Here is a 13161-nt window from a genome sequence, read left to right on the forward strand (position 1 = left end):
TAAGGCTATATGAATTATCGAGCCCGTCTCAGGGCGTGAGAGTACCACCAGGTTGTCATTGTCAAGAGGAATAAGCCCAATGATCACCTGAACAATCATACATCCGCGTGAATTTCTGATCATAAAACACCAAAACATGTGTATCGGTATTATCTCCACGCCAACTATAAAGCCCCGTTTAGCTCCGTACTATGAACTGGAATAATAAAGAGCCCTCCAAATAGCACCAAGCGGGCGTTGTAAATCATCAGTGGTTTGCAATGCCGTTCGTTCCATCCACTTATTCGGAGCGAGCATCACCACAGTATCTCGAATGCGGCAGAATCAGCCACATCACGATCGTAGCGGAAGCTCAAAGTTCTCAACATAATTCCCAATCTTAGCCTTCACGCACGGAAACTGAACATCAATGGCCTGTACTTTATCCAACTTCACTGCATTTACACGCTCCAGCTCTGCAGACTCCGGCGCATCCAAGCGCCAGGCAATCGAAATATGAAAGCATCCAGAGAAATCACCATCGTCTGTTGACGCAGATCCCGACGCAGATCCAGAATCCGGACTCCTCTCTGACATAGGATCGGCCCTAGCGTATAGAGGCGGTTGGCCGAAGCGATGTAAGGTCGAATTGCAGAGTCCGAGTAAACGGTTCAGGTTATCGGCCTTTGGTTTAGCGACGCGTAGGACGAGGAACCAACGCGTTTTCTCGTAGTTGGAGACCCATTTTAGTGTTTCGGGGCGGACATGAAAACTATTATATCGGATTAACTGTTAGTGACGCGTTGTGATGGTTGGAGTAGTTGCTTTCGCTGTCACTATTACTGCCACTGCCAACATAGGGGAGGAGGCAAGGGAGGGGGCGACGGGGTGTGAAGGTCGAACGTACGAAGAAATACCAGATGAGCGCACACCCTTCGACAATGCCTCCGTAAAGGATGCACGCTGCTCTGTGCGCAGGACCACGGGCCTCGACAAACTGATGTGAAGGGGTAATTGCGCGCCCAGATCGGAGTGGAGAAGACTGTGCACAGTCGAGCCGGAGCCATCCTGGGTTACTTCTGCGGCATCATCGCTTCGAGTCGAGGGAAAGATAGCGGGTTTTCTGGTATTGGCGTCGGCTGCCTGAATCAAGTCGGCAAGGAGGTGAACCTCCTCCTTACCCGGAACCCCTGCGATCGAACCCCAATTAGCGAAGCTTGACAATGAGCTGAGGCCGAAGCGCACATTCTAGGTATAGGTGTGTCGGCCAGTTCCCTTCGACGTGGGGAATGGCGCGTTTTCGACCGGCGTGGAGGGATGGGTCGTCTTTGGTGCTCACGCGTGTGGAGGAGGCGTAGAGCGAGTGGAAAGATGCGGGGAGTGGGGGGAGTGATGTTGGATTTGTTGGAGCTGTTCGGGCTACTTTCTTGCGGGGTGGGGAGGAGGATTCTGATTCCGAGTCGCTGTCAGAATATTGTACCAGGGACATGAGATAGGCTGAAGGGGTTGTGAAATTGTGAAATGTGGTGAGGTGTGGAGGTTGAAGTTATGCGGGGCGGAAGAGTTCCGCCTCCACCTGGACACTAAGTTCCATGATGCTGGTATGATATACGAAATTGTAATTTTCTCTTATCATTATTTGATTGAATCTCTTCGATTGGGTATATGTATCATTATTTGCCAGTGAGCAACTGGCAATTTCCTGTTTTTTAGGGGAAATCTCAGGTCATCCTGATAATGGATCCGAGTACATAGTACAGTACCTAAATTTATATAAATGGATGCAGCTATCGATATCAATACCTAGGTACCTAGTACTTTGAAAAAAAAAATCGTGTTTCTGTCGTATTCGCTTCCAACATGCATATTTTGTGTCCAAGTTAGCGAAGGGATATAGGCGGTGCAATGAAGAGCAAACGACAAACGACACATGTGGAAAGAGGAAATCCAATGGATAATGTCGGCAACGAAAGCCAACAAAAGGTGAGATACTGAATAAAGAAGTACTAGTAATAACCCAGGGAGGTTTTAATATTTCGTTCTGCTCGAAAACCGAAATATTTCAAGCTCGAACTACTATAATCTATTCTAGAAACTTATCGCGATGCCCCCGCACAAGCCAAACTAAACCCTTAATATGGCAGGTACTTCTGGTCCATAGCATTGGTAATTCATATTTTACCACCAGATAATGTCATCCTACCTATTGGACACTAAATTTCTCGACATTCTAAAGTTAGAAGCAGCGGGTAGGCGATTCTGTCAAGGCCATACTTTTTATCAATCACCGGGCACCAGCAAGATGACCTTCAAAGCCACTCACCTCTTTGCCCACAGCCATAAAAGGACAATTTGCCCTCCAAATCTTCAGAATCAGAAATACATCATCGGTTAAAACCAGGGATATCCATGCCTTCTCAAAAGACCCAGCACGGCCGCTCGCTGGTCCCCGGAACAGCAACCGGCAACATTCTCTGGACCGACACCCCAATAAGCTTCTACGGCGGCGTCAACCCAGCAACAGGAATAATCATTGACAGGCACCACCAAATTCACGGCCAGAGTCTGAAAAGATGAATCCTCGCTATCCCAGCCGGCCGCGGCTCTTGTGCCGGAAGTGCCGGGATATTAGAACTACTCCATGCCGGATACGCACCAGCCGCACTAGTATTTTTCCAACCAGAGCACCTCGTCACCCTTGGTGTCTGGGTCGCGCAGGAAATATTCGACAGATCGATCCCCGTACTGGTCCTGAGTGCGTCCGCGTTTCTGACACTCCAGAAAAATGACGGCAGGCGGGCTGTCATTACCGAGTCGAGTCTTTCAGTTGGTGAGGGAGTCGATATTTCGCTTTCCCCATTCCTTGCGGAAAATATCCATGCGGGGGGCCTTCCTACTCAGCTCCAAGGATATGTTTCATATTCAAGGTGTAACGACTGAGTCTCGGGACGTTGAGCGTTTGGTTTCGTCTCTACCGCATATTCGGGTCACGTTGTGTGATCTTCAGATGTGTTGGGAAAAGCTGAATACCGGTGTAGACGACTCGGTGGCGGTTGCGTCGCTTGGAAACCCCCGTTTTGCATATGAGGAGTTTGAAAAACTGTCCAGAATTTGCCGGGGCTGCAAAAGATGTCCGCAAACGAGGATGATTATTATAACTAGCCGGGAGGTATATGTACGATCTGCTCAGGCAGGCTTCATCGACATCTTGACTTAGTTTGGCGCGGAGTTTATCAGAGATACATGCTGGTGTTTGGTCGAGGAACCAGTGATCCCGCTCCACGCAAAGAACCTGATGAAATATTCCGCAAAGTATGCCCACTATGGGCCAGTTACAACGAAGCGGGGGATTCACTTTGATAGCTTGAAAGCTTATGTGGATACGGCTGTAGGTGGAACTATCGAGCAGGTGATGCCAGAATGGCTCATCGTGAGATGAGGTGCAGTGAGTAATAAGCAATATAATGAATGAAGCAAATATACGAATAGTACAGAGTGGTACAACCCAATGCGCGCAAATGAATATATCACCCAATACGCCTTGATAAAATCCGCCAGAGCTCTGAGTTGCCTGTCTACCTACCGCTCCCTTATGCCTCTTTCCAATAAGTCTATATTTAACCGCCAAATAATCAGGTCTCCAGACGGTGATAATTCCGATGCCCCGCAGCCAGGTATCTGACTCATCTAGCACGACAGCTCGCAAATCCAGCTGCAGGGTCCATGTGAGATGGCGATCAGGACAGGGTAAGATCGACGGAGCGGCGGTGATTGGAGGAGCTAGTTAGCGATCGTGGGACGGACACTCGAGAATTTAGAACGGAATGCGAACGATCTGACAATGTCCCGTTTAGTCCGTACTCATCGGAATGAAATGACGCGGGGATCCTTAGATCGGGTCAGCTAGGTTAGGCCACTTGGGTAGATGGATTAATGTAAGGGTGAGCTGAGTCGAACTGGCGACAGTTGTTGACTCCAGTACATAGCTAGTACATTAGTTCAAACCCCCTGTCATGAACTCAATCGTTCCCGGACCGCTTCCAAGAATAGATAGAGTGTTACGAATCCGAGCCTGTACTCGTGTGAAAATGTCAATCGTGTAATTTTTGCTGTATTCAAATACAGACACACAGTTCATAGTTCAGGGCAAGTGAACGCCCACGGGCCTTGGCTCATGGAAGAGTGAAGTATACTCGATGCTTTCTGAACGATATTATGCTTGCCATGGATGGAAAGCCTGATAGATGACTCAATGGAAAAGGGAAATCAAGAGGGGAGAGACTACAGAGTACTCCGTGTTAATACCTGTCGAAGAGAACTACTTCGATAAGCATGAGCAGTGACTTTAATTGATATTTGATAAATTCGGCCCAACCCTGAGGAATAATTGAGTCTGCGGCCTTTGGGTATGACGCGATACATCCATTTCGCCTCGCGGATAATCAGTAGGAATGCCAATAGCGAAATATTAACATGGCGGATGGACAAACCACGCGCGGCAATGCCACATTCCACATGGTCTTGGCACTTCGAGGCGGTGTTAGGCTGTCATCTGGAGGGGGTGGTGATGGGTAAGACACGAGATTACAGCAGACAGGCAGCAAGGGAACTGGCGAAATGAATGCATTTTTAGAAGCCTAGAAGTATGCCCAAGCAGGTGTCCCATGTCAAGGTAAAGATGGTCCGATGAATACGGTAACTTTACACCTCTACGCTGGTCATACAAGGCGGTGAACCACTGACAGGGAGGGCTCAAGGATCAGATCGGATCAATTTGTGACAGTTGACAGGGAAGTGATGATGTGAGAAGTATTGTACGCCATGAGATAAAAAATAAGGAGAGAGGCAGCTGGAGTCATGACAGGTGAGACAGTATTGGCTTGAGGGGAAGGTCTAGACTGCAGTATAGGTGCAGGTGCATAACGAGGGGATACCTCCTTGCGTCATGGGGAAGAGAGGCATACTAAAATATTAGTATTTGGCTAGTCGGTGAGCTTAAATGATGTGGGAATAAGGAACAGAGTTTGCGGGTGTAAGGGGAATGAATCATTAGCCCGGAAGGGAGTGGAAGGGGACTCGGAGTGGAAGTCTCGGAAATACTGGATGTGGTGGATGCAACGGCAGAAATTGAATTTAGTGCAGGGTATTCAGCTTGAGACTGGGTCATAGTAAGCTATAGTGATATCTGTACCCTTATTTGAAGTCATCTACTATACCCAGACACTGCTCTGTTTAATTGTGTATAGATCTTTCAAATCTTCTACTCTACACTACTGCCTAGACAATTGACATCATCTGATTGCCCCGATGATATCACTTGACGATCCCTCGCGGGGCAGAGTGGAGTCAACTCGAGTCAAAGTGGATCCATCGAGGTCGATGTCGTACTAACGAGCACTTCGGTACAGTACCGAGTATACGAAATCTAGAAAATTGTGGAGCATGCAGGGCCTGACCTGACAGGCCGGGACTACCGGGGTCGCTAGGAACGCCTTACGCGCGGCAGTGGCAGTAATAGTGTAATAGTGGTACACTAGCAGTGCCACATGAAAGTAGAGTTATACAGTGCTCGGTACGGAGTACTCGGTAGTACCCATGTGTAGGTGTTCTCTGGGTGTAGTATAGAAGTCACGTCATGCCGTCCCCTGCCGATTATTTGACTTCCTTCCTCTTTAACACTTACACTTCACTATATCCCCTTCTCCGTCCCTACACCTCCTCTCCCTCTCATCCCTCGAATCTATCCTAGTACCTCTCATCCCATGGCAGTCGACTGCATCCCCATGGCCTCGCGCCACCACCCCCACCACCCCTCCAACTATACCTACAACTGCACCTACACCTATACCCCATCAACCCGACGCTCCAGCTCCTCCAACTCCTCCACCTCCCATTCCAACTTCAGCAGCAACAACCCCTACGCTCGCCTGACCACTTCCTCACCTCACTACACAACATTTTACAACCGGCGCTCCACGCCTATCTCCCTCGCAGACTGGACACCTGACAACCACCACCAAGCCGAGCGCGAGCGCAAGCGAAACAGCACAAGCTCTATCCCGCGCCGCCGCACCCACCGCTACCCACGAACCTCCCAGCTCGTCAACCCAGACATAATCGACCAACTCGACGACGTGACAAATTACTCCTACCACCACGAGGGACCCTACGACGCCGTCTGTCCTGAGCGCAACCGGGTTAGCCAGCGTAGTCCACTCGAGGCAGTCCGCGAGTCAAACGAGGAAGCCCTCCGCGCAACACCGCGGGACAAAATCATCGACTGTTTAAATTCGCACCGGCCGCTGGATGGTGTGGCATTTTTCCCGCCAGGTGAAACGGATCGAAATGGGCAGACTTATTTGTATGAGGAGGGGGCGAATATGATGAATGATTATGGCAATTTTATGAGGACTCCTGGCCAGGTTTGTTTTTTCGTCCCTTGTCAAAGACTTGCGCTAACTCGCCTATTATAGAAATTCACCGAGGAGGACTTCAAGAATGATCCCTTCTACAATCGCCCGCTGTTAAACCCGTTCGCGACACTTAAGAAGAAACTCAGTCTGAAGCGCAACAAGAATCGTCGGAGTACTGCGTGATCAGTGACAAGTCAGCTTACGATATCACGACACTTCTATTTCTTCTTCTTTTCTCTCTCTCTTTTGGGTGTTGGTTTCTTCCTTTTTTCGGCTACACCTGGATAATGGTTATGCGCGATACTAGGAGTCGGGATGGGGAGTTTTGTTTTCCTAACTTCTCTTCAACTTTAAGTTTATCCTTGTTATTTTTTTTTCCGGCGGGTTTGGTATTTTCTTTCCTGGACTCTTTTTCCTTGGTTTCGTCCCACTCGTGTTGCTCCGTTTATAGGCGAGTGGATTCGTTATGTATTTAGACGGAGATTTCATTTATTTCATCATCACCGGTTATTTCTATACACCTGGTCCGCTTACTGGTAGCGTTCAGAGCTTTTACTAATCTTTTTCAAATCTTCGGCCTCATTATGCTGACGGTAGGCGCCTCAGGCACCCATGGCTTCCAAGGCAGTGCCTGCTCTCATGTAGATAACTTCACTTTCTTCCTCCTTTTCCCATCCCATACCTCGGTAAAGTACTTCATCATCTGATCGTGTGATCCGATCAGCTGAAGAACCCCTCTTCAAACCCCGCACCATCGCCGCGAGAAGATAGTGTTTCCACTAACCTTTTCGGGAAAGGCACGGTTCCGAGCTTATTTTGCCGCGGCTTGAATAATGCACTAGTTATACTAGTATCGTTACTACAACCAAATTTTCGAGGTTTGTACCTGAACCCAGGTTGCACGGCATCACTTCGTGTTTCACTCTAGTCGGGATGAAAATCTTTTCCCTCTTGTCTCGCAGCTCTCATTCTCATCCCACTTGTACCATTCAGTGTTGTGTCTCCGGGCTTTCGATATTCCTCTACACCCACCATGTCCGTCCCTAGTCCGATTTCCGATGAGGAATGGAGCAACTTATCCAATAAATGAGGCAACTATGAAGAACCCGGTGACGACGAGAGCCGCAGCGAGAAGAGCCACGAGGACAAAAGCCACGACGATGAGAGCCACGACGATGAGAGCCATGACGAGGAGAGCCGTGACGACGAGAGCAGTGATGACGAGAACACCTACAGGCACAACACCTATGACATAAATGCAAAAGTCGACCTTCAAAAAACAGGCATAAGTACGTCGAAGATGTTCCGACCCGCCATGTCAAAAAAACAGGCGCCTACGCACATAACTTTACTACGAACTCAATGGGATCGAACTCGAATATCCCGCGAGTCTGATCAGCGAATTTCTAATCAACGAATATCAATTCCGAGAGCGTTGCGAGATGCGTCTGGATGATCCAGTACGTTTTGGAATCATCGGGCACTGCATCCTGGGATGTGCATGCTGTCAACAGATAAATGACTACTACCCTAAAATAACCGCACTCGATGCATCTATCGACCGGGAAAGGCTGGCCCTGGAGAGCGATAACCCGTTTCATCGTCTTCGGATGGCGGACGTCTACTTTCAAAAGCCTTTACTTCCGTAGCCGCAGGTCCAGTCTCAGGTCCAGCTAGTATCGGCTTCCACTGACCGGGAGTTTCCGCCGGGAAAAGCAGTCGACCCCGAGTCAGTCGAAGAGCAGGTGAATTCATGGCATTCGGATTCCACGGTGACAATGACTGAAGACAAGGTTGCCATCGGAGAAGAAGACCTGGTCGGAGAAACATCTGATTCGAACCCGCCCTCGAACGAGGAAGAGGGGAAGTCTGGTCTTGGGGGCTGGTTCTTTCCGGCACGCAAGTAAATGCGATTCTAGTAAGATTCTCTCTTGCTATTTGATCTAAGTACTTTGCTCTTAGTTCTTTATAAGAAATCAAACTGCCGTTTTGCTGGGTGAATTATCAGTTTCGGGAGATTTTGTATATCAATGTAGACCGGCGACATGCGTTTATCAGGGTAAAGTGTCTATCTGACTTCAAGCTCCAAGCTCCAAGGTTCTCGGCAGATCAAAGGATTCAGTCGCTGGTACCTTGGAAAGTATCATGTGCCCGAATTTACGTTCAAGTCACCTGGGCACCTGGATTTCATGAATCTGATATCTGGTTTAGGTTCTACTCGAGAGACTTTAGAGGTCGTCGTATCCCAAGCACCACAGCAACATGGGAATTCATTTACATAGAATTATAGCACTCCAATATATGCCCAGGTGTTTTCACTGCTTTCAAGCTGGCTTCAATATTGACAATCATTTCTCAGTAGGCAAGCGGCAAGTCAATAGTAAGCACTGGTGCAAAATCACACACGCTGTCATGACAATGGTATTCAGATATCCTAAGCCTACTACTAGTAGTAAAAGAGAGGTAATTTAGCGAGTAAACAATGCCCTTTTTATGATTATATCCCTGGGGTACTCTTCCACTTCTAAGTCTAGCCCAGTAAAATATCAGGCTGTTACCAACAAGCTGCCCAGGTGGTTTCTGCGGGACTACCTCGTAGTCTTCGCGCAATTTTGCTGTTTACAGCGCAGTGTATTAAGTGCTAAAATTGACCTCCCAAAGGGTACTCCAGGCTTCTAGGATGACCTTGACTCTCATGTCTGGTTTACTACGAGTCAAGAAGTCCCTCTATAGACGATGGTTTTATTGAACGTCTTTCTCACGGCAGGATATTCCTGGGGCCAAAAGCGTCCCATTCTAAAACATGCATCGTTCCAAAACACTAACCGAACACTGATAGGATACGAGCGAGAAAATCATAGGGTAATATTGCCCAGCTGAAGGGTCTAAGGGACATGCGGCTCTGATAGGAAAGAATCGTCCCGCCTGTGCATATCGAGAATGACCGCCCAATAAAAGTCCAGTTGCAATGGGCACGGGGCGTCTGGCAGCAAACAGAACTTCTCTAAAATAAGACCAAGCACTTCGGTTTTCTCCTTGGCAAAGTGTCCACAGTTCTGGCCCTTTCTTAAATAAATGCAGAACACCCCTCTGCGCCTGGGCAAAGCAATTTACCTACCAACAATGTGACACCCCACGATGGCTTTCCAGAAGATGTCGAATATGTTCAGCGGATTCCTGAAACGAGACTCCTCTGAGATTCCTGGTGTATGTTACGAGGATTGCAGTACGTGGATTCAAATCAATGCAAAGCGATTTTCGCAAGCTAACGAGCATCCTCACAGACGGTGCTTATGCGGCAGCCCAAGCCGCCGGAAAAACCCCAGCTCTGTGCAAGTCAAATTCCGTTTTCATGCTGGATTTACAGAAATGCAATGAATGCGTTGATAACTATTCCCCGACTGGATTTAATTCCACCTTGCTGGGCCAGCTTTCGGAATTCCAACAATTTTTAGACTACTGCAACACGACTCTCACCAGCAGTAGCGAGCAATCACAAGTACAAAGCCTCCTCGCGAAAGAATCGGATTTGCTCGCTTCCGCACAATCCCTAAGTGCGCAGATTGCTTCTCTGGGAATTACGACCTCGGCAAGCGCGACACAATCCAGTACTCTCCTGACAACAAAATCGGGCTCGCAAGGGGTAGTTACTGTTTATGCTACACAAACGGGAACAGGCTCAGGCGGTGGTGCAGGTAGCAGCAGCCACTCTAGTGCTGCTGTTATTGCTCCCGCTGTTGTGGTTCCTGTAGTAGGTGTTGCAGTTATTGTAGTTCTGGGATTCTTCTTTGTGCGTCGCCGACGGCTTCGAAAGGTCAAGGATATTAGTCCTGATAACCAACCACCCATTGATGATAAACCCCAATTACATTCGGATGAATTTCGACCAGAGCTTGAAGGATCAGATCGTGCATTCAAGACACATCATGAGCTTGGACAGTCATCTCCCCCGGCTGAGTTACCTGTACAAGAAGAGGTGGCTCGTGAAATGGATGGACGGGGCTAGATCGGATACCGCTGAGAATCGTTTTCGTATACCTAATCATAATATCGGGCGCTAGCATTCTGAATTGGTATCTCTAAGGTGTAATTAGTTACTACTAAGTGTAACATCTCTCTGAGCGCACTTTGCTCCCCTTCCAGTAGATCATTATGTGAACGCTAGGGTTTGTACAATCACTTCTTGATTTCGAATACGAGTCCAGGTAAAGGCTCAATCTGCTTTGAATAGAGTCCACTCAGCGTCAAATTAATTGATGCGTCCCCAGGAGTTTCTTCCAAAGCGATAGTACCCGCTTGTGGACCCTCGGGCACACTGTAGCCCCAGACTCCACCAGATATTGCTGGACCGCTTAAGGCCTCATAAACCTTTGTCAGACGGTCGATCTCACCCGAATCAACGGCTAGCGCCAGTGAAGCAACACTCCGGACACCAGAAGGGTGTTGAGCCAAATGCGGCGACTCTTTGTACGGAACACGCAGCGATCTGGGTGTTGTATCAAGACACCAAAATGGCAGCTGGCCTGGTGAGATCGGATTATCGGACGGCCCATTCGCCGTGCTAAGTGTCCACTCGAGAATCACGCCATCATCTCTCTCCCGACTCCATTCCGCCGGCTCCTCATATGAAATTTGTGTGTTTGTACTAGCCACGCGATCTCTAATCGCGTTGAAGTCGTTGTTGGGTGGATATGTGAAAGCCCAGTCGATGATGCTGTTCTCGCGGAGGTTTCCCCAGCGATGGCTCCGACGCTTTTCAGGGTCGATATTGTCGTAGAAGGCGATGAATTCGATGTAGACTCCGTCTTGGAAGAGGACCAACTTGTTTGATGTGAGTCCGTTGGAATGTTTACCGCCCGGGGCGACTGTGAATAGATCTTGGAGATGGCTGGAGAGATTCTCCAGGGTGTTGAACGACACGAGGACGACAAGATGGTCCAAGGTAGGAAGATGGCTGGCTTGTGATGTCATTATGTACTAGGGCTGAAGCTTCCACGAGGATGCCGGTATGACTTCGATTAATTGTCGATGGATTGGTTGTTGAAGTGCGGGGCCGATGATTCAATGCGGGGATTGTGCAAGTTCTAGGAAAAGAGTTCGAGCAAACCGGCCGCAGAGAACCATTTATACGATGCTCTCCCCGATCGCATTCCTTTCCTTCATCAGTACTAGTGTTCATCGGAACGAAGCCCGATTTGGCAATTTCATTGCGCAAGATGAGGTGATTCTTGCGTTGAGGGCATTGGCAAGCATTGCTGCTCATTTCTCTTCCTGAAGATGTGAGGCGTGGGGCATTTGCGTGGTCGGAGAACTGAGTCAGGATTCAGAAAACTTTGAATGCTATGTCAGTGGTAGTATATGAGGTGGTAAAAATCATACGATGCAGTATCTTCCCTGTATCCTACCCAGTATCCTAGTTACTGAGTGATATACTCAGTATCTTAAACAATTCAGATCGACCAATTGTATAGGTGGAATAGCTTCTACTAAGGGCAAGCATATCCTTTATAAGCCCTGGCAGAAATACAGGGTCGATTGCCGCTATGGAGCGCCGTGCCTATGCATGGCCGCCAAAAAGGTGAAATACAAGCTATGCCGTTTCAAGGAGTCTTTGCATCCAGCATAAAGACTGAAATTTACCCAACGAACTGGCTTGGCAAAACAAGATAGAGATGTTCAACAGATGAAAAAAAAATCAAATGAAACCAAATTTCTCTTAAAAAGAAATGACAGCTCTTATATACAAAATGTTAAGTTATGCTATCTAAAAGTAACAGTCACCATCGGCAGCATGCAGACTGCAAGCGTCATTTCAGCCGCATTTCGGTCCCTGAATCACAGCAGCTGATAACCACTAATTTTTGCAGTAATTGGTGGTATATATCTTTTTCCAAGCAGAAAGAATGCTAGGATGGAAGGAATCAAAGTTCTGAAGACGAACAGTTTGCACTAGTTACATGAAATTTGGGGTCTACAGGATCTCCCAAGGAACAGGAAATTGAAGAACCGAAATTTTCTCAAGTATCCTTGAGGTGTGCCCATAGAACCCTTCTTCTCTATGGGGGGCGACTAAAAGAGCAAGCCTTGAGCTAAACCAAATCTAATCATTGCTTGAGTTATAACACGTGATTTTATACTAGTATAAATACTAGTACTGACAGAGAGGAGCGGGGAGATGTAAGAGTAAGGATGCACGACTCGGAGTGACCGGCCAATAAGAAACAATTATCTTAACAAAGTTGACTTTCCAGGGGTTTTCCTGAGATTTCATTTGATGGGTCTTGCCGAGCGTGTTCCGGGTTCGAGATGAACTGCCAGTGGATAACCTGTTGAGATTAGCTAGCAAACGTCACTAGGTAGATATTAAATAACTACGCCTCTGCCTGGAGTCAGCCTGACACGAGACGCTGTCTGCTGTCCACCTTCGCCGTACAGCCTTGAGACAACGTAGGTCGCTGGGGGGGCTTCTACAACACATTCTGACAAGTGAGGCTGTAATCACAGTAGCTAGGATATTCTTGGCTGCAGGGGTACGGGATTAGCCGAACTGTGCCACAATACCGAGCTACAAAGTGGGGAATGTTTCTGGCGAATGCTGTTTGTGACAGCAACTTGAGTTTATTATCTTGTGGTTTCAACCGCTATTATTCAAACACGTGGCTACCTTTAGGGTGGAAACATAATGATTGGTTTTAGTCGGCTGTTGTTTCATTTGGACTCTGTGACATACCCAGGTAGGTGTGAGGCGTGATAAATTATTAGTTAGTAG

General features: G+C 48.0%; 6 protein-coding genes across 6 annotated transcripts; 4 read left to right on the top strand and 2 right to left on the bottom strand.

The window, feature by feature from the left end:
* Positions 1–333: 333 nt before the first annotated feature.
* N7533_001652 (HVSL domain-containing protein) lies at positions 334–1468 on the bottom strand (the record flags this gene model as incomplete). The annotated part of the gene is made up of 3 exons (XM_057098302.1): positions 334–751; positions 887–1169; positions 1225–1468. The coding sequence occupies 3 exons, from the start codon at positions 1466–1468 to the stop codon at positions 334–336; spliced, it is 945 nt and encodes a 314-aa protein (XP_056963438.1).
* Positions 1469–2388: 920 nt separating this feature from the next.
* Positions 2389–3418, top strand: N7533_001653 (uncharacterized protein; the record flags this gene model as incomplete). Its single annotated transcript, XM_057098303.1, has 4 exons — positions 2389–2542; positions 2573–2809; positions 2907–3148; positions 3197–3418. 4 exons carry the CDS (start codon positions 2389–2391, stop codon positions 3416–3418), a joined length of 855 nt encoding a protein of 284 aa, XP_056963439.1.
* Positions 3419–5741: 2323 nt separating this feature from the next.
* On the top strand, positions 5742–6575 carry N7533_001654 (uncharacterized protein; the record flags this gene model as incomplete). The annotated part of the gene is made up of 2 exons (XM_057098304.1): positions 5742–6401; positions 6453–6575. 2 exons carry the CDS (start codon positions 5742–5744, stop codon positions 6573–6575), a joined length of 783 nt encoding a protein of 260 aa, XP_056963440.1.
* An 850-nt stretch (positions 6576–7425) lies between these two features.
* On the top strand, positions 7426–8299 carry N7533_001655 (uncharacterized protein; the record flags this gene model as incomplete). The annotated part of the gene is made up of 4 exons (XM_057098305.1): positions 7426–7438; positions 7484–7681; positions 7824–8011; positions 8042–8299. 4 exons carry the CDS (start codon positions 7426–7428, stop codon positions 8297–8299), a joined length of 657 nt encoding a protein of 218 aa, XP_056963441.1.
* A 1231-nt stretch (positions 8300–9530) lies between these two features.
* Positions 9531–10398, top strand: N7533_001656 (uncharacterized protein; the record flags this gene model as incomplete). Its single annotated transcript, XM_057098306.1, has 2 exons — positions 9531–9618; positions 9677–10398. 2 exons carry the CDS (start codon positions 9531–9533, stop codon positions 10396–10398), a joined length of 810 nt encoding a protein of 269 aa, XP_056963442.1.
* Positions 10399–10568: 170 nt separating this feature from the next.
* Positions 10569–11363, bottom strand: N7533_001657 (VOC family protein; the record flags this gene model as incomplete). The annotated part of the gene is made up of 1 exon (XM_057098307.1): positions 10569–11363. The coding sequence occupies one exon, from the start codon at positions 11361–11363 to the stop codon at positions 10569–10571; it is 795 nt and encodes a 264-aa protein (XP_056963443.1).
* Positions 11364–13161: the final 1798 nt, after the last annotated feature.

This window comes from Penicillium manginii (genome assembly GCF_028828005.1).
Source record: "Penicillium manginii strain IBT 31320 chromosome Unknown utg000002l:1.0-5564898.0:1.0-5567710.0, whole genome shotgun sequence".
NCBI classification, from domain to species: domain Eukaryota; kingdom Fungi; phylum Ascomycota; class Eurotiomycetes; order Eurotiales; family Aspergillaceae; genus Penicillium; species Penicillium manginii.